Here is a 19839-nt window from a genome sequence, read left to right as displayed (position 1 = left end):
TTTAATCATTTCCAAGCCCACTGATATAGCTTTGCTGAGATCAGTGGCACACTTCTATTCCACCACTACAAAATGAAACAATGCTAATGCCGAGTTGCTAGCAACATAGCCCTGTAACATCTAGGTGAGTTCTTCATGTTCTGTCTCACAGGAAGGAGGAGCACATACATGCACTTGTCAGGAAGTTACCGGCAATAGAAATATCTAAAGAAAAAGTTGTTTGATTTTATTCAGTTTCCTCCTCTATCTCAGTTTTTCCAATGTCATATAGCATAAATTATTCATTTGCCATCCGCCTGTATGCTAAAAGAGAAACAGCTGCTGATACTTTCAGTGCGTGGACACTGAAGTAGTTTACATCTTAACATGTAAAAGGCAATTGTAATTGTAAAAGTGAATCAAATTTCAGAGGAGAAAATGTCAACAGAAAACTTTACATCAGGTCTACCAACTGGTCAATGACAAGGTTAACTACCTGAGTAGCTAGCGATCAACCCTAATGCTTGTCTTAAGAAACCTGCTGGTGGCATGACAAGTGTTAACTCATGCCATCTGTAACACCTGACTATAAGTTTCTGTCATCTGCTTCATGCTTGTCAAGACCACCAAGCTCATTATTCAGGACAAGAATGCAAACTACTCTGACTGGAAAGAAGACTTTGGGGGAGGAGGTGATGATGACAATAAAGATAAAGAAAAAAATAAAAGGAATGCTTTTCCCCTCCTTCCTCTTCAAGTCAGTAATGATGCACATCTTCTCTCTGATTTCTGATCAGAAAGGAGGCAAAAAAAACAAACAAACAAACAGGGAGGCAAAAAAAAAAACGAACCAAATACTTTCTATGCATTTCCACTCTATCAAAAACTTCATTCATACTAGACGTGCATTTGGACACAGCTCATTGTATCAATGTATTCCTTGCTGAAAACAAAGAAAAGGAGATGAAAAGACTGGAGTTAGTGGACATCATATCTATCTGCCTTTGTAGTTTTAAATACATTTTGTGTAAACAAAAAAATTACCCCACATTTTCAAATCCGTCTGCCATAACTGTCAAAATAATTTTTCATTCCCTCCTATCCTCAGTCCTCCAAGCAGCTAGCAAACAATTGCCACAGCTCACTAGATCTGATTTGCAAAAATATTTGAGGAATCAGGTTCTCTTTTCTAATTCAGAGGAGGTAGGTAAACGCTTCCATAAAGGAATTAGACACTTCAGACACTTACACACCAATTAAGTGTGTAAGGAGCCTAAGGATCATTATCTTCCTACTAACTCACTGTTAAGAGAAAGAAGTTGGACTCATTACTGAATGTAATATAGACACCCACCTCTAGCGGGTTCCCTACTGGAACCGTTATAAGGGATTTGTGAAAATAATACCCTTTCAATGGTGCAGATATGCTCTCCAGGACAACACAAAGATCACAGAGCAAAAAGTAAATTAAAATTACATGACACAGAAAAGGCAAACTTAAAGGAAAATCCACTCTTTCAAAATCACTTCCACAGGAACAGTCTCTGAAGTTTATCAAGAGTGGAAATGAAAGCCAGCAACAGATGATAAGGAAGGCCACTGAAAGTAACTACTGAGAAACGAATAAGGGTTACACAGACTGAAGGGCAAAGAAACACTGCATTTCTTTGTAAGAAAAATAACTAAGTATATATATAACTTCCTTTTGTTTGAAACTATAGTCTCTAACAAAATGATAATATTTTTCTGCAGTATCAGTTCTGTAAAAAACTGAACCTTAAACTGTAAACCAAGAAGGGCTGCAACTACTTGTGTCTAAAGTAAAGTATGTACACACTGTTTCTGTTGAACCAGTGAACGAAACATATTCAGCTGACAGATCATTTATAAAAATAAATATGAAGCTTTTTTTTCTGTCTTGGAATTATTGAAATCTAACAGTATGGTACAGAAAGCAAACTGAGAAGTCTTATTAAAAAAAAAAATAGTGACATTTATTTAATATTTTTCATAGCTGCTGAAATACTAATCTAGGGCATACATACCCATTTAATTTCACATAAAGATATGGCATGTGTCCATCAAAAGTCTTCTATACTGTAAGAGCCAAAAAACCAATTCAGCCTTCAAAATACTGTACAATGAACACCACATTTTGGCAAAGACTTCTATACGTTTCATTACAGAGGCCAGATATTTAATCCATTACTCTTGTGGAAGAAGTCTTCTCAACTCATGAAATATTCAATTTATCTTTTTTTTCTATTATCCCTAGCCGGCCGCTGCATCTGTTTTATATCTACCAATGTGTATTTTAGGTTTTACCATTGTATTATTATAAATATATTGAATATAACGTCAAAATTAAGAGCAATTGTGTTTTTGTGAAGTATACTGCATGTACTTCTGGAAACAAATCACAGAGAACGGTTTAGTGGTTTCGGTTCAAATAGATTTCAGTGAACTAAGGACTACTGTCAAGCATTTAAACTTAAATAAATTCAACCTTGTCACATATATAAAAAGACAAACTCCAGAATTTATTTATTTTTTTAGTTGTAGGTAGGATTGACCAGCACCCAGTAGTCATGTTGTGTGAGTACTTCTCATGATAAAGCTGTTGCTAAAATTTGTTATAAGCAACCACCGTTCTTTGGGCTCCATACCAAACCAGCTATAGTAGATTCAAGCTTTTAATCTTGATCTTGTCTTACGAAAACATAAGCCAAAATGATTGAACTTATCTTGGAATGAGAGTACTGGAAAAGCAAGTTATCATTCAGCTGTCTTGAGTTCTTCCCTTTATGACTTGTAAAGGTTTGGGTTGTTTGTTTTTTTTGTTTCTTTGTTTTTTGTTTGGCCTCTTCTCTGCCTCTGATTCAGAAGAAGAATGAAAATTCAGGAAGAGAATTCACTTCGAACCTCTTATCACATCCTAAAATTTACTAAAGATATTAAACTTCAAAAAACCAAAGCTACAGTTCACAGATATTCATTTGTGAATGCTCAGTTCTGCCTCATCCTGTTGATAAAGCTTTGGCTGCAATACACAGTGTGCTTACAGCCTAGAATGTAGCACCAATATCTACGCTTTGCATCAGGCTTTCAGTCTGGACATCCATATCACAAGCAAAGATGTCTTCCCCTTGATCCTAAAAGAATGAGGAGACAGAACCTAAGCAGTCCAAAGCAACAGGAGTCAAAAACTGAGCTTGCAGAAGTACAGTTACATAAGGCAGCAAAAGCAGCAGAAGTAGCGTGAGCATTGAGATTAAAGTCTAGAAATAGAATGCTTAGTTGCAAGCTACTCAAACAGACTGATCAGCACTAGGAATAAAGCTGAAAAATAGTTGAAGCACCACTCTACAGAACTAAAACTTATCTTTCTGCATGTGTATGACTTATGGCATCGTATGGTCTTCGATCATACGTCTCCTGCTATTGTTTCCAGAGGATTCAACTTTCTGCAGTACATTTTCACAGTTATTCATAAGCATGCTCCCCCTTACACAAAGTAACTAGTATTGAATTTGATAATTTGTCCTTTTAGGACATTTCTTAAAACCTAGTATCATGACATCTTACTTCTTCACCAACATTAATAACTGTAAAGAAGTGAACATGCAAAGATTAAACTCAAAAGTATTCACTAACTTGGGGTGCCCACTCTATGACAACATAAAAATAATTTCTTCTGATCCTGTTCAAAGTCAGTTTTTCACCCTTCCCATAAATTTGAATTGTTTAGATCCCAGGTATTGCACCATGTAGAGGAACACAGAACTCCTCCTGTACCACAAGATTCAGAGAGACAGCATCATACACAAACTGTGAAAAACAAAATAATAAAATTCAATTCTCTGAAAAGGCACTTTTCTGCCTTAACCATGAAACCACACTCCTACTCTTCCTATAGTTTTTATCCTCACCTCTACCACATTCTGCAAGGATGTAGGAGTTTCTCCACAATTACAATCTGCACTCAAATCATCCCTGTACGTAATACGAAGAGAACTTGAAGAATGCATCAACATAGCTGCAGATGGTACTAATACATATTCTTGACACTGTGGTGCTTTTTTTTTTGTTTGTTTTTGTTTTCTTTGTGTGTGTGTGTGTGTGTGTGTGTGTGTGTGTGTGTGTGTGTATGTGTGTGTAGTTCTTCCTTAGTATAACATAGAACAATATAGAACAGTGCTTTAAAGAGGTACTGGAAACACATTTTCAGCACAAGTAACACTATCAAACAACTGAAGCACTAAGCATAGTAAGTTTGTTTAGAAAACGCCAGAGAAAACCAAATTAGTAAGACACTTTATTGAGCATAAATTTCATTTTATGGACCTAATGGAAATATTTTCAAGTTATTTCTGCATTGTTCATAATCTCAGACCTAACATACTTTCACTGAATTATAGATGAAAAAAAACTACACAAGAGCAACTGTTCTCTTACATTAAGCTGACTAGCGTTAAGCGAATTAAAATAGGTTAAATATTTTGCACTATTAATTCATTAAAGTACCTTCACAGAACACTAGCATCAATAATTCATTAAAGACTTTGCATATCCATTATAAGGTAACTTGTTTCCTCACCCTCTGCCAGTTGAGTCCAAGTTATGCAATTGTAAAGGAAAAACAAAGAAAAAAACTGCCATCAAGAACATTAAATATAGTTCTTCATAAAAGATATTCCAAAAATTTATGACAGAGGAAAAGATGCCTTAAAATGGAAGTTTGCTGCATAAGTGGGAATAGTTTTTGCCTTTGATTTTAAGGATGACCATACTTAAAAATTTCCATACTCCTATCGTAGTTTCAATCTCAAGCCTATGAAAGCTAGATAGTATGATTTCATTTATTTATTAAAATTGAAACTATTGTGGTTGTGAAGATATTCCTGGCTTGTGGATTTTCTGTCTTTGTTGACAAGGTGCCTTTTGCTCATTCTCCTGAAGGGGGCCTACAGGAAAGTACAGGGAAGGACTTTTTATAAAGACATGTAGCTACAGGACAAGGGGAACAGGCTTCAAACTAGGAGGTTTCTGAATTATTCAGACAAGATATTAGGAAGTGGTGAGACACTGGAACAAGTTGCCCAAAGAGGCTGTGGATACCCCCTCCCTGGAAGCATTCAAGGCCTGGCTGGATGCGGCTTTGAGCAATAACCTGTTTTAGAGGGAGGTGTCCCTGCTATAGCAGGGGGTTGGAACTAGATGTTCTTAAAGGTCCCCTTCCAACCCAAACCATTCTATGATTCTAAAATGCAGTAAGTTTGTGCAGTAGACCATTACAGTGAACTTAATCCTTGCATAAATTTGGATTGCAAGGTGTAACTTTAGACTTCACAAGAACCAGTCATAAAGAACCAAGGTGCGCGCTTGCAACCACTGTCTACTGACTTACAGTCTGGCTATAAGGGCTGGGATTTGACATAAAGGAAGAACATATTAAACTTTTTCATAAGTGCGAGTAGAAAATTAGTGATGACTTAATGATATGAAGAGATAACACTGTCGTAAGCATTATTAATAATTAAGAATAGTCTGTTTTCATTCTGATCTAGTGTCATAAACTTTCATATGTTAACTATCACTGTAACACCCGTGCACTCTTTGCAAACACAGTAGCAAAGATTACCAGCTCTCTCTCTGACTCACTCAGTACACCAAAACTGCTTGCCTTAAAAAACTGCAGAAGCCTATCCAAGTAGGTTGTGGAGAACAGACACTTATGAACCAGATGTTACCTGAAAACTTGGAGGAATAAGTTCTACATCTTGTTCTCATTGCAAGCAAGTTTTGGCCCAGATGATCTTTCTTCAGTTTCTGAATGCGCTGTTCAAAGCATAAAGCTTGGCATGCAACTGCCTTTCTAATGTTTCAAGAAGCAAAACAAACAAATCACAGTTTATTCACAGGTACACAGCACTGAACATACCAAATCCTCTGCTGTTACTGGTTCTCCCTTCTTGTCATTAGCCACCACGATTTTCCCCAGTCTCTCCTTCATATCTTCCAGACTGGTGGTAAGTGCAAGGATGGCCATAATTTCACTTGCAACAGCAATATCAAACTGAGCCTGTAAAACAGAAATAAGAATCACGACTCAAATCAAAGCCAGGTCAAATACAGGAAATCATATACAGGAAAAGACTTAGGAAAAACAGAGTTAAGTTTGGAATTCAAACAAGTTCTAAATTGTAACCCACAGGTTTTGAGATTACTCAAGCTAGAGTAATTGCAAAACAACTTATTGCTTATATTACTTCATTAATGCTCTCTGTTACACTTCATTTAGTTGGGGACCAGTACCATTGAGTGCTTAGCCCATTGGCTCACACTGTCCCTAGCAGAAACTCCCTGAAGGACCAAAAATTTCTTCTGCAAAACAAACAAATAAATAATAAAAATCACCAGATGTGTTTTTAGCTTTACTAGTATGAGCACAACATTTGTTTTTTAGGGTATTTTTTTTTCCCTATCCCATAATGCTCTCCATATTTTTTTCTTTAATTCTGGTTTCAAAAACATTTTTGTTACATCTGATCACTCTTTTTCTACATAAATTCAAAATTTACAAGACTGCCAAGTCTTGTGCTCGATCCATGATGATATAAAACATATCCCTCGGTTCTTTAAAAAATGAATAAATATATATTAGGGAAGTAGAAGAACAACAACAAAATGAAACAAAATAAGGGCTATATACTGCAACAATCCTACTACTCCTCTAAAAATACAACAAGTAGTGCAGTACCTCATCAGTACTTTTATTTTAGAACTTGTAGAACACATTAGCAGTATTTGTAACGGTTTACTACTAGTAAAGCCAAGGCCAAATGCTGCCAGAATGTAAACAAAAAAGAAAAGCATATTCTTACAGCACAATACATTAATGAAATGGGGGTAAAAATGAGAACAACTTCTCCATATTTGCCTGTCTTTAGTTTCTGTCATGATGATTACAGCCCAGAGCAATCTTATTGAAGCTGATCTATATGTACTTGCATGCTTAGTCAAAACTTGTGAGGACAGAGGACTATTTCCTGGACTTGGCAAAACCAGGGAGATGCACGCAATATGGAAAATAAGAATTCATGCTGTACGTGGGATTTTCAGCACAGCAATTCCAATGAAATACTAAAGTTGCAATATCAATGTTCTGTATCCCTTAGTAACAGTTCTATATGGAAAAAAAAACAACTGCATGCACAATTAACAGCGTTGAGATGGCCTGGAAGTTACTATCTTTTCTGAAGTTAAAAAGAGAACCCCTGTAAGCTATTGCACAAATGTAAGACAGGAAATACACCTCAGAAATCTATGCTTAATCCATACAGTAGAATATAATCTAACTTTGTCAGGATGCATATCAGGAGGCAAAAATTAAATTTTAATCAATGATGTTGCTTTATAAACCTGTAAGGCCAGAAAAAGAGTCCCAGGTAGATGCTCAAAGAGTGACAATATTTAATTGAAAAAACAAGCACAAAAGATTTTACTATCAGATGCTATTTTAACTCTTAATAACCTCTACACACCTACGAAGTGCTGACAGAAGCCTTCGCTGTAAAGCCAGTTTTCTATTGATGAAAGGATCCACCCACATGGATTCAATTGCAGGATCAAGGCCATCAGTCATGTAATACTCCTTAGAAATCACAGCACCCCTCTTCATTAAAATGCATACTTTTGTGCCCGCTGTGCTCTGCCATCTTACACAGGTGTCATTGATTTTAAGAGTGCTAGAACATCACTCCGAATGTTTATAAAATGCATCTGTTAACTATGAAGTCCTGTTTTATCTGGATCTCTGGTTACTCCCTGAAATGAATTTTCATAACTGTTCTCTATTTCTCAAGTCAGTAACACCATGTTAAAATATAAATGGATATGCATCAATCCAAAGCATCAAAATTGAATGCATCAAAGTCATTTTAGCCAAAACAGTACAGAAGCAACATTTGACAGACTATGTCTGTCTGTACTCTACTGTAAAACAATTCACATTTAATTGAGCAACATAATTGTGGAAGTAAAATGCTGCACGCTAAGGATGGCAGACTGAAAGAAATCTAAACACGTGAAACCATCTCAAGTGTTGAAGAAACATGTACCAAAGTATTGCCCCAGCCCATTAGCAGAGACAAGTCTCAGCTAATATTGAGTTTTCTGTAAGTGATAGACAGAAAAGTTTCTACCCTATGTGCTCAAAACCAAAAAAAAAAAAGCATTTCCCTTCAATTTCTCTCTCTGGGCTGACTATCTTAAAGGCTGAACTGAACAAAAACATTAGCACTATTTTTTGTTCTCTTTATTTAGGTACAAAGCTCAGTGAAGGTCTGAAATTACAAAGAAGAAGGTGAGATTTCCAAAGAAAAGAAAAACTTCATCCACGCCACAATAACTACTTACTTCATTTTACAGCAGACAGAGCTTCATGAATTTCATTATCCAGACTGTTAGATTACAACAATCATCATCAATTTCGCAGCAGCTTCACATCACTGCAATGACTGTTCCACCTGGCAGAGCTATTCCACATTGCATTGCTTCACAGCTGGATTTGCCCAAACCACACCATGAATACTAGTTCAGATAGTGTCAGTAAAATCTAGCTTTCAAGTTATCACTAAGACTTCAAAAACCTTCCAGAAGCTCTCATATGGTAACACAGGTTGGCTTTTTACACTACTGAAAAGTACACCCATTACCATTTTCAGAATGACACCTTCAAGACAACATATTAAAATTAAGCACATGCTCGAAGTTCTTACATTTTTACATTCCAAAGCTGAGATGCACGACAGGAAAATGAAAACTTCAATAAAAAGTTAATGGTCATTTTCAGACCTCACGATTTGGACCAATAACACATGACCAATAGCCCCCTCTTCTCCAAGGTTTTCTTAAACAGCAAATTGAAATGTAATTTAAATTACATACATGCTTTGAGGGATTTAAAAATAAAAATAAAATAAAAGAGAAGAATGGTACAGATTAACCTTATAAAGGCAAAGGTAAATGTACCTTCTATATTCATAAGAAGACAAGGTTGATCTGCTATGAAATTTTTTTCAAGTTCTTTCAACACTTTGTACAACACACACCGATTCGTGTTCCTGAAACTTCAGTTACTCATTAACACAATCAGATGCACTGCAAGAATGCTATACAGTATCAACTTGATAGATGTTAGCACTGCAATTCAAAGAAACACGTTGAAATAATTCCAGGATAACAAACATTTCAGCCTCTGAAGCAAAGCCTGTCCAGAATGTGATATATTAACTATTTTTACATACCTGACGGACAAATCCTTTTTCTGTATTTGCCTGGCCAATTGTTATCTTGCGTAAGAATCTGTCATTTGTATCCACAACTGAAATAAGGGAATAGCAAAACATATTAACAAGGACTTGGGGATCTGCATTATTTCCAGGCATACCTGTTATTATGCATGTGAGATTTAGCTGCTTGAAAAGCACTGCTTAACATGCTCCCGCATGTCAGCATTGGTTTCTTGGCTTCTACTTGATACCGTTAGATAACAGGTTGAAATAACTAAAATACAATTTCTCTGAACAAGATTTTCAGCTAACAGATACTCAACATTCTACTGCACTTAATGCTTTACTTATGTAGGAAAAATCACCCTTTGTAGCTACAATGCACCTCAGACCTACCTCAAATCATTTGCTTCTTTGTTGACTAGTAACGAATTGATTTTTAAGACCACTTAACACTGTTCTGTTTCTCTTTTAAAGGATGATTGTGTTGTCACATTGATTCCTCCACACAAGTTACTTTCTTGCACATCACAATAACTTCACATTCAGCTGCACAGTTTTCAAAAGGAAGGTTTTTTTCAATTGCTAGGACCAACCATCTGCTGTTGAGCACAACTTCAATTTTAGACAACTGTCTTTCTAAACTGGAAACACTTTGTATTGCAAGGGCATGTCCAAATTGTCTTGTGGAACTGCTAACTTCACCAACAATCGCAGCAATCCACGTTCTGTACTGACAACACGAAACTTCAGATGCGCTGAACCAAAAAGGAATGGGAATCATAAAAAAGCACTTATCTGCCGAGAATTTATCAGGATGTTTCTTAGGAAGAAACACCAGGAGAATGTTTCTGCTAGAAAAAGAGACTGAACTCCAAGATCCGTCATTCCCAAAAGGGGCAATCCTTACAGAATACAAAATTCCCGAAGAATATAAAAACAAATGCCCTCTTACTTATAGGTTCTTTAGCTCTACTAATGTTTCGGTCTGCAACAGCCCTAAAATAAAGAGTGGAAGCTACTCTCGAGCAGCTCAATCTGTAGCTTGCATGAAGTCATTTTGCTGATAGACGTAGATCAAAACCGTGTTCATTTCAAGGCTGAGAATCAAGGGTATCCAGAGAGGCTGTCTGTATAGAAGATCAGAGACATTGTCTCCTCCCTCTTTTCCTGCTGTTTTTGGAGAGTAACAAATCTGTTTGTCCAGTAAAGGACAACGTAATTACTGAAGAGGGACTTCAACTCCCATTCCTACACAAGTCCCAGTTCAGTGTTGTGAGTGGGCTGGGAGAAAAGCAAGATTTCAGCCAGTTCCTCTAATTAGGCATTTCTCATGGAGCTTTTGTAATCACCATATGTATTTTCCTCCCACTATATGGGAGGTACTTAGGTCCCTAATTTCCTCAGGAATTCCATTCAAGGGGTGATACAACACGGATTTGGTTAATTCCTTTTTGTTTCTATTTATATATGTTCTAAAATACTATAGTACCAATAGAAATAGAAATGGCAGAATAGAACATATAAAAAACATATAAACAAACCAGTCCAAAACCATTACAGACACAGTTAATAAAAGAAAGATAAGATTTATGAAATGCACAGAAAATACAGTTTTAACATGTTTTAGGATATGAGGGAGACAAGGGACATATTTAAACGGTCACAATCTATTCTGCAGAATATTAGTGAAGTTTCTTTAGAAGAGATATTTAACCAAGTTAAAGAGCAATATACTGCTTCCAGATGTGTTATGTACCTCAATTTCTCTCTTGCAAATGAGTTGTTCTTAGATTCACAGAGCAGATAGCTCTGATTCAGGTAGAATGAAGCAAATGGTACAATAGCCAAGCTGAAATGCAGCTTCCTGATTACATACCTCGTTGCCATGTTATGGTAGAAGGGTCAATATCAAGGCGCACAAATCTACTGATCTCCTCTTCTGTTAAAGTCTCAGGATCAGTCTTATTTATTCCCAGTCTCTACAGAAGTTAAAGAAAAGCAATAAAATGTCTGTTTTGCTTCAAATGGTACAGCTGCTTTGGCTTACTGCAATGCACTTGTGAAAGAAGCAAGTCAGACTCAACCCCACCTTTTAAAAAAAAGCACATAAGAAGGCATCTAAGTAAAACAGGGACACAGGTGATGAAGAAATGCAATTATAAAGCAGAAATACCCATAGACAAGTAAATGAGAGATCTCTTTCTGATACAGAAGAAACTCTCAATATAAACCAAAGAGAAAATTTAACCATATCAGTCACTAATAAAAAGGTGATTAACTGCTTGCTCTAGGTTGTGAAAATCTTTGACAGACTCATCCATGTATATTTTGCATGAATCATCTTTGAATGAAATAAAAAATTCTGCTTGGATAGCCCATAAATGTGATGTATAATGAATTAGCCAATATATATTGGCTGTTATAGATTCAGGATTTCAATGCCCACCAAACGTTTTTTTAGGTGAATCTACATAAAGATGCATGAATTGAAAAATTCTGTTTAAGAACTGCGGTCTTCAAAAAATTTTCTCTGGCAGTAGAAAGCATTCCTCAGCAAATTAACCAGGCAGCACACAAGTATTTTTAAACAACAGAAGCTGGTATTACCTTTATCCTCCTTTTCACCCCCCTAATTCCAAGTGCAGCTCTGCATGCACTTGGCAGCTATCCATTGCCATCCAGTGGCTCTGAAACAATAGTGAGCAGGACTCAAAAGCCAACAACAATCATGGAAATGGACACAGAAGACTGAAGTTGTTCTTGAGGTTTGTGTTAAGGGGTTCACATTCTCTTTCCTTAACACTAGTTGTGATTGTATTGTTGGGTACTTATTTATCTGAATGACAATTTGAAAACTGGATATAGCATTCATACATGAATTGCGTATGAAATTCTTATGGAAGCACAACAGGATGCTGAAACACTATGCACACAAATTCTGTCCCTCAGAAAGAACACTGTCAAATAGTCGTCTATAAAATCCCATCAGTACATGCTAAAATAAACTTTCAAAATCAGAAAATATCACAATATCAGAGAATCTGAGCTTTCAAATGTGACTTCTCCATAATAGGTAAAGTATTTTAAAACTCTAATATATCATAGGGAAAGACACTACACTTGAAAAACATTATTGGTTTATTTCAGGAGAAAACAGAAAAAATGCTAGTTATGACAATAATATTAGACCCAGACCCTATTACTTTAAAGGGAATGCTTTTAGAAAGAGCCTGGACTTAATAAACTCATGAGAGTTTCATACAAACTTGGCCCCTCATGTCAAATAATTTCCAAAAAATTGCACAACAGAATCCTTCATAAAGACATACCATAATTGAAGAGAGACAACATTAACAACTTACTCTCAGACGGGCAAGCTGAATAGAAGAAAATCCTCTCACACCTTTAACTACTGGAACCAGCCTATTATATAAAGCCTAGAAAAAAATACAAATACATTTTAAGTTTTTAAAATAAGAAGCTCTTCTTTTCCTTTTATTTAGATTAGTTTCAGTATGAATTTCTCAATGACACAAGCTGTGGACTTCTGATTTAAAAGAGTTCTGTGAAGGCAATAGGCTTTTAAACAGTGTCTATGATCTAATACCTAAATTCAATTATTAAAATTACTGTGTTCCTACGTCTCAGAGAAAAAATATGCATTATTTTTGAAACTGGGAATCATTTAAAATTCCAACAAAGGGCCAAATTACTCAAATTGTAACTGTTACTTGCAGATCAGCCTAAACAATCTTGCTCGTTTGGAAAAAAAAAGAAGAGGCAATTTCTTCATTTTCTCCCTTTAAATACTCAAGTTAGCTTTTGGTTTAACACCACAAAAAGACTTACTAGAGATAAGAGGATCTGGTTTATTTTTACCACATCTTCTTTGAGTACACCACAAATAACTTTGTATCAGAAGGATAATTTTTAACTTTAAAAGACTGTACAAACTATTTAAAAATATATGTAGAGAGAGAAAATATCTTTCATTAGACTCTTTAGCACAGTCTGAAACAGCCGACAAGTTTCTGGACACAAGATTCTTATCTCCAGACTTTCTTATGATAGAAATTTGCCAGAAAAATATATTCTATAAGAAGCAGTATTTCCCAGCAGAATACAGTATGGCTTCAGCGATTGTTTCCATTCACACAGTGAAAATATAAAAAGACAGCCAACTTACATAATTTGAAATGCAATTGATGAAAAAATGAAAAGAAAAAAACATCACATAGTTATTAGAAAACAATTCTCACCTTATCGGATTGAGTGCTTTCGTGCAAGATCCTAGCATCAATAGCAGCAGCCAGCAAATTATTTGCAGCAGTTATAGCATGAATATCTCCAGTCAAATGAAGATTGAACTAGACAGTGAAAATTACAAACTTCTTTTAATAAAAGGCTTTTAACTCCATCTATTAATCTCAGACATTTATTGAAGAAAAAATACTACCATATCCTTGTGTTGCAGCGGAAATTGGTCACCTATGTAGATGAAATATCACAGGCTAAGCTGTAGGAAAGACTTGTTTTCACCCAAGTACTTGGTCAGCTATCCTCAGCTTAGTCAAACAAAGCCATAGATGTCTTAATTCTTTCCTAAACGACCCAAGAATGAAAACCCAGGACTAGAGTTCTACTCCACTGATACTAAATCAGTTTTCTACCAACAGCGTGAATTTGACCTGGATCAGATGTGCAGATTTTTGCCAAATTCCCTGGAGAACACGATGCCTGCTGGCTTTCTGATTTCATGCCAGCTTTCTGCAAATCACAGGAGAACAGGAAGAACCAGATTAGGCACAAAATTTGCTGATATAAAGTTTGCCCAATAAAGTTGTGGGGAAAAATCTGAAATAGGACATTTAGATTAGATCAGATTTGCTTTACATAGGTATTTTATTTCTCATATCTGTATCTGACACAAAGACATGGAAAGTCAGTTTTAATTGCACTGTAGAAGTACTGACAGCTAAGAGGCACCACCAACAGCTGACACCAGCACTTGACTGTGATTGTACTCAAGTGCAAAAGGTTTCCAAATGCTACATGAGTACTCTGGAGCAGCTGTGCATTTTCACTATGGCACTTCATCAGCTTGGAATTCTCTTTCCTCAGAACTGCAGTCTGTTTCAGGTTGGCAAGAACCTCTGTATGTCATTTGTCTAATCCCTCTGCTCAAGCAGAACTGCTTGCCCAGGACCAACAATCATCAAGGAAGAGATTACATAGTCTTGCTAGGCAGCCTGTGCTAGTGTTCTGCCATTCTCACAGTACAGAAATGCTCCCTAATGCTCAGAGGGAACCTCCTGTATTCCAGTTTATGCCCATTACCTCTTGTCCTGGCAGTGGGCACCACTGAAGACAGCTCCACTTCCTCTGCACCTTCCCTTTCAATATTTATATGCATTGATAAGATTCATCCCCTTCTCTTTTATAGACTGAACAGTTCCAGCTCTCTCTGCATTTCCTCCAAGGAGAGGTTTTCTAGTCCCTTAGTCAGTCCTGTGGCCCCTCAGTAGACTCTCATCACTATGTCCACATTCCTCTTGTACTGACGAGCCAAAGTGGGATTAAATCATTATGCATTTCCAAACAAGCATAGTGAACATACACATTAGATGAACAAAACCATTCTAATTTGCCTCGTCACTCAGGGAACATGCTTGCATTTTACCCTCCAGAAAACAAAACTCAACTGTCTACTACAGTGCACACATGTCCTTGAACACACAGTGAAGTGTACTACAGGCAAAGGAAAGGCTTGAGCAAGGCATCTAGTACATATGGCAACCAGCTTAACAAAGAATACAACACATGGTTTATGTTTCAGCCCATTCATAAGTCTGCAGATTCCTTAGCCTTAGCATGGTGACTGCTGTGCTAAGGGACATAAAGGCTTCACTGACATTATCACGGTTTTCACAGCGGGAGTATTTTGAAAGCACCCACCCAGCCAGATTTTTCAAGAGCCCATATGATTTTCAGAAGTCTTTGAAGAGTAGTGGTAACACCATTTTCAACAGAAAGCCACTTGCTTGTGGGACAGAGGAAAGTTACAGATTTATTCAGAGTAAGAAAACAATTCTTTCACATTCAGTGCCATGTGATTAACAGCTGGGATGTTATAAACACATATAGGAATTGTGCAGTGGCTTTCCAACCCTGGGCCACACATCTCGGAGCAGTCACATGAAGATGGTAAAGACCATGCCAGCTCTCCAGAAAGACTGTCACCAAAGACCAAACATTGCTGCAAACACTTTGCTCTGCCCACCCCGCAGGGGTTTGCTGTTTCCAGTTGTCTCACCTCCTCCATGGGAATCACTTGAGCATATCCACCACCAGCTGCTCCACCTGCACAAGAAAGCATGTGGTCTTATACTCACATCAGTTTTGGGGACAAAACCCAACACCTCAAATACACAAACTGAAACACAGTTCTGAAGACACACTTTCTCAGTTTTCAGATTTCTATTAGGGAATAAATGATGTTCCCAAATAAACAGGATTTCCATAATTTCCGCATTTTTCATCAGGCAATAAAATAGGAATTGTTGAACTGAAAGGAAAGCTTTCACCTAATAGCTGGCCCAGAATTTGATTAAACAAGGATTATCCTCTCCTCCTGTCCAGAGTTAGGGCATGGTCATGCACATGCAGCAGTTCAGTAGAAAGACACAGTAGTCACGAGCAAACATTGCTTCTGAACAAAACTTTCACACCCTTCCCTGAGCATTCCTTCCCCAATGCCTTCCACAGTATAGGCAAAAGTGTTTGTTGCCGCCTACACAGAAGTTGAGTGGTGGGATTAATACACTCACATGCACCAGTCTTGGCTGAGAAGCACCAAGCACCAGGAGTCTTCCAGCTGAAATCAAACTTGTTAACTTAAACTTCAGCAAAGCAAAGTAGAGCAGATGGGGAGTGTTAGCCCAGTTAGGCACAAATCTCAGCTGAGAAATACCAACAACAAAACAAAACAAATAACAACAACAACAATAACAACAACAAAAGATTGTATTACTTTCAATCAGCATTGAAGAGAAGCTTGAACTCTAGCCAGCTCTTACTTGGCCCTCAAGCCCTTCTAGACAAAAATGCAGTAGCCCAGAATTTGGAATTCTAGGAGATAAAGGTCAGCCCTAGCCAAAAATATGATGCAGGCAAGCAGAGCTATACATATCGCTGTCAGCTTCATAGGTTTGGATATTTCAAATCAATATAGGTGGACTTTGGACTCCTCCTCAAAGAGAATTAAACAGTAACATTTAGAAATGTCTTTAAGAGTGCTTCCAGGCAGAGGAGTGGCTGGAAAGGAGTGTACCCACAAGAGCCACCTTCTGGCTAATTCATCTCCATGTATTTCATTACGTTTAGCCTTTATATGCATTATCAGTACATATAAATACATGAACACAAGCATGAACCTTGTACAAGAAGATGCGTGAGAGAAACCCTCAATTATAAGTTACTTAAAAAATAGGAGATTTACTCTGAAAGTAACGCCTCCTGTTTTATCCTGTTGACCCATGATGTCAGAGGCAGATATTGGAGGTATGGCAGTAAATGTTGAACCTTCCCACCAATGTTCTATTACATTATGTTGCCAGGTGACAAATGCCAGTAGAGGGGCAGCCTGACAAAAAGGCACCTGACATGGAAGCAAGTATGAAATAAATGCATATCAATGAATTCCTCCACGTGGAAGAAAGGGCACCTATTGACATTCATCTGTGCTTATGAATGTTCATGGAGTCCAAACAGTGGATGTCAGCATAGTCAAAGTTGGACAGAGTGGGCAACATATTCCTAGCAACACCATCATAGCAGCTGTGAAACAACGGATCATGTCCAGTCACACAGATATTTATGAGCATGACATAGAGGCTCTTGTACATCACTGGTGAAAAGGCATAGCTAATGGTAGTGATTATATCGAAAAATAGTCCTTTGTAGCCAATAATTTTTCCTATCAGATAGTGTTATTGCACTCTGTATTTGTTGTAGTTTCCATGGAGATAAATAGGAAGAAGGCATTACTTTCAGAGTGACCTACGTAAAATATGCTACAGTTAAGGCAATCTATTGCATTAGTGAAGTACCTAAAAATTTAAGAAAAATGCAGTATTTCCTTTTAATCTGAAATACATCATGCAGTTTGCAAATATTATATACCTTTAACTCCAAAAGTAGGTCCTTGGGAAGGTTGTCTCAGACAAGCAAAGGAATTAATCTTAAGATGTGCAGTAAGAGCCTGAACAAGTCCAATTGTGACTGTGCTTTTCCCTTCTCCTAGGGGTGTAGGGGTTATTCTAGCAAAAAAGAAAAAGATTAATCAAATTCTTTGCCGATGTCAGCCTTGCTAAGAATATCACAACTTACAGCTTTTGATTTCAGTGAAGAATATTTGTACAATAAAATTTCAATAAGATTACTTTATCCCCACAAAAATACTGCCACAATGTTATTCCCTAGCTCAAGCTGGAATGCCAATATACATGTGTCTTCTATTTAAGCAATTTACTATGATAGCAGAAAAAGAGAAGATTACTTTGGCAAAAGTTCTAAAAAGAAGTTATTGAATTTAGACATTTCCACTACAGCACAAAAGTCTCAACAGTTTCATTAACAAACTATCCATCAAGATACTCTGGGCAAGTATTAATGCTTCTCTTTTGCAATGCAGGAGATATTTTATTCCCACTGCTGAAACTATGAATGAAATAATGGCATATTTTAAATTAAACAACCAACACTTTTGTTTGCAGAGCTTAGCTATCTGTCTCTAACTGACACATCGTCATAACACTCAGCAATGACAGATCAACTGTTCTTTAAATAAAACAGGACAGAAAAGTCAGTATATTTATCTGAACATAATTTATTTTGCATTTAAGTTTCTCAATACTTTTGCAGATTTAAGGGTGATGAAGGACAATTGCAATCGCAGTCTGATCTCCTATACAACAGCTCAAAAACCTTATGCTACGAAGAAGCCACATCTGGAATAGGACAGTATTTCAGAAAGACATCCAGTAACAAAGCAGGGACACTAACCTCCACTTGTATACTCTATGCTTGTCTCTTTAATGAAGAGATAATTATGGTTGGCTTTCCAAAGTGGAAAGCTTCAATGGTCACTTTCCCACCTCTGTCTAAGGCAACGAATGAAGGAGTAAACATATTTATGGCTTGGGAGAAGAATAATGTATATTGGACCATGGAAAACAAATAAGCAAACAAATAAAAACCTCCCTGTTTTCTGAGCAACTTTGAATGCATTCTAATTACTCCTGAGAGATGCAGCTCAGGGGGTGCTCTTCCTCAGCTTCAGCACATGACATTTTTTTTTTTTTTTAAACACTGGAATGGTCTCTACAGTCACTGTTGAATTCATATGCAAAAGACTCTGTGAATGAAAGACACCTCAGGTTAAATTATGTCCTCTCTGGTTTCACCATATTTGTTCATGATCCATGCTAAAAGTCATGTGGGGGATGGTTCTTTCTTTTCTTGAAGTACAAATGCACCTCTCAGTTTCAAAAACACATTCCAACTACTCATCTGAAGCATTTCTCTCTCTGACCAGGAAAAGAAGAAAGCCCTATTCCACCCCAGACACATCATTCTGATATAAATTTTGAAGTTTTGCTTTCTGACTAGGTGCAATCATTCTTATCTTTGCTGGCAGGTACTGGCAGACAAGTACCTTACTGAAGCTGTCATTAAGAATTAATCTTCATTCCCAAGGACGTACAAGCACGCACACATATTCTAGTAAAAAAGAAACCCTTATCACATTACCTCTTCAAAACCTGACCTAACACATCTAGTGCTAATTAGAAACACTTTCTTTACCAACTAGCAATTTTCACAAGGCGCTGTTATCCTCAGATCACAATTCAAATTGCATAACAGCACTAATAAAATTGTTAAGTGCAAGAAGACATCTGTCTCCTTGCCTGTAAGATGCAGATGACATAAGCCTTTCTTTGTCCCACAGAATTTTAACACATGACAAACATTAACTTGTTGCAAATGAATTTTTTACATCATTGGATCCCGTTATTTTTTAAAAACCAGCAGCAATGAAGCCTTTGTTAAACATGTCTGGAATAATTCGATCAACAAGAGACAAGCCTAGTTAAGATCTTTTATACTGCTCTGGGAAAAAGCTGCTTGCTTCCATTTTTCCTACCACTGTTTCTGGTATTGTTGCTTTGTTCCCGGGACACTTTCTTTTAGAGCATTACAAACAGATTAACTCACTTTCACAACCAGTTTCACTCCCCTGGCTACTGTTCTAACACTGGTTGTCCAAAACCTCTTTAAGTCATTACTGGTATAGTTTCTCCTTGTTCCACTGCTTCATTCACTTTTGTCTATTGCCATAATCTCTTTCACTTGATCCTCTTATTCCTGTGTATTAAAGCCGGATTTAGATAATAAAAAACTAACCTCGAGGGATTACTGCACTCATTCAAAGACTTAACAAGATAACAACACTTAAAGCCATTAGTTTTTTTAAAAAAGTGAAACTAAATCAACCAAGTAAAAA

At 36.9% G+C, this 19839-nt stretch overlaps 1 protein-coding gene across 1 annotated transcript in view; it reads right to left on the bottom strand.

Annotated features, from left to right (window-relative positions):
* MTHFD1L (methylenetetrahydrofolate dehydrogenase (NADP+ dependent) 1 like) overlaps positions 1-19839 on the bottom strand; it is a 137535-nt gene that overhangs the window by 89593 nt on the left and 28103 nt on the right. The window contains 7 exon segments of the mRNA XM_019612906.2: positions 5921-6061; positions 9288-9364; positions 11152-11254; positions 12638-12712; positions 13535-13642; positions 15589-15635; positions 17457-17593. Of these exon segments, the coding sequence (XP_019468451.1) occupies positions 5921-6061; positions 9288-9364; positions 11152-11254; positions 12638-12712; positions 13535-13642; positions 15589-15635; positions 17457-17593 (688 nt within the window).

This window comes from Meleagris gallopavo, chromosome 2 (assembly GCF_000146605.3).
Source record: "Meleagris gallopavo isolate NT-WF06-2002-E0010 breed Aviagen turkey brand Nicholas breeding stock chromosome 2, Turkey_5.1, whole genome shotgun sequence".
NCBI classification, from domain to species: domain Eukaryota; kingdom Metazoa; phylum Chordata; class Aves; order Galliformes; family Phasianidae; genus Meleagris; species Meleagris gallopavo.
The sequence above is the reverse complement of the archived record's forward strand: the minus strand, read 5'-3'. Positions and strand labels throughout refer to the sequence as shown.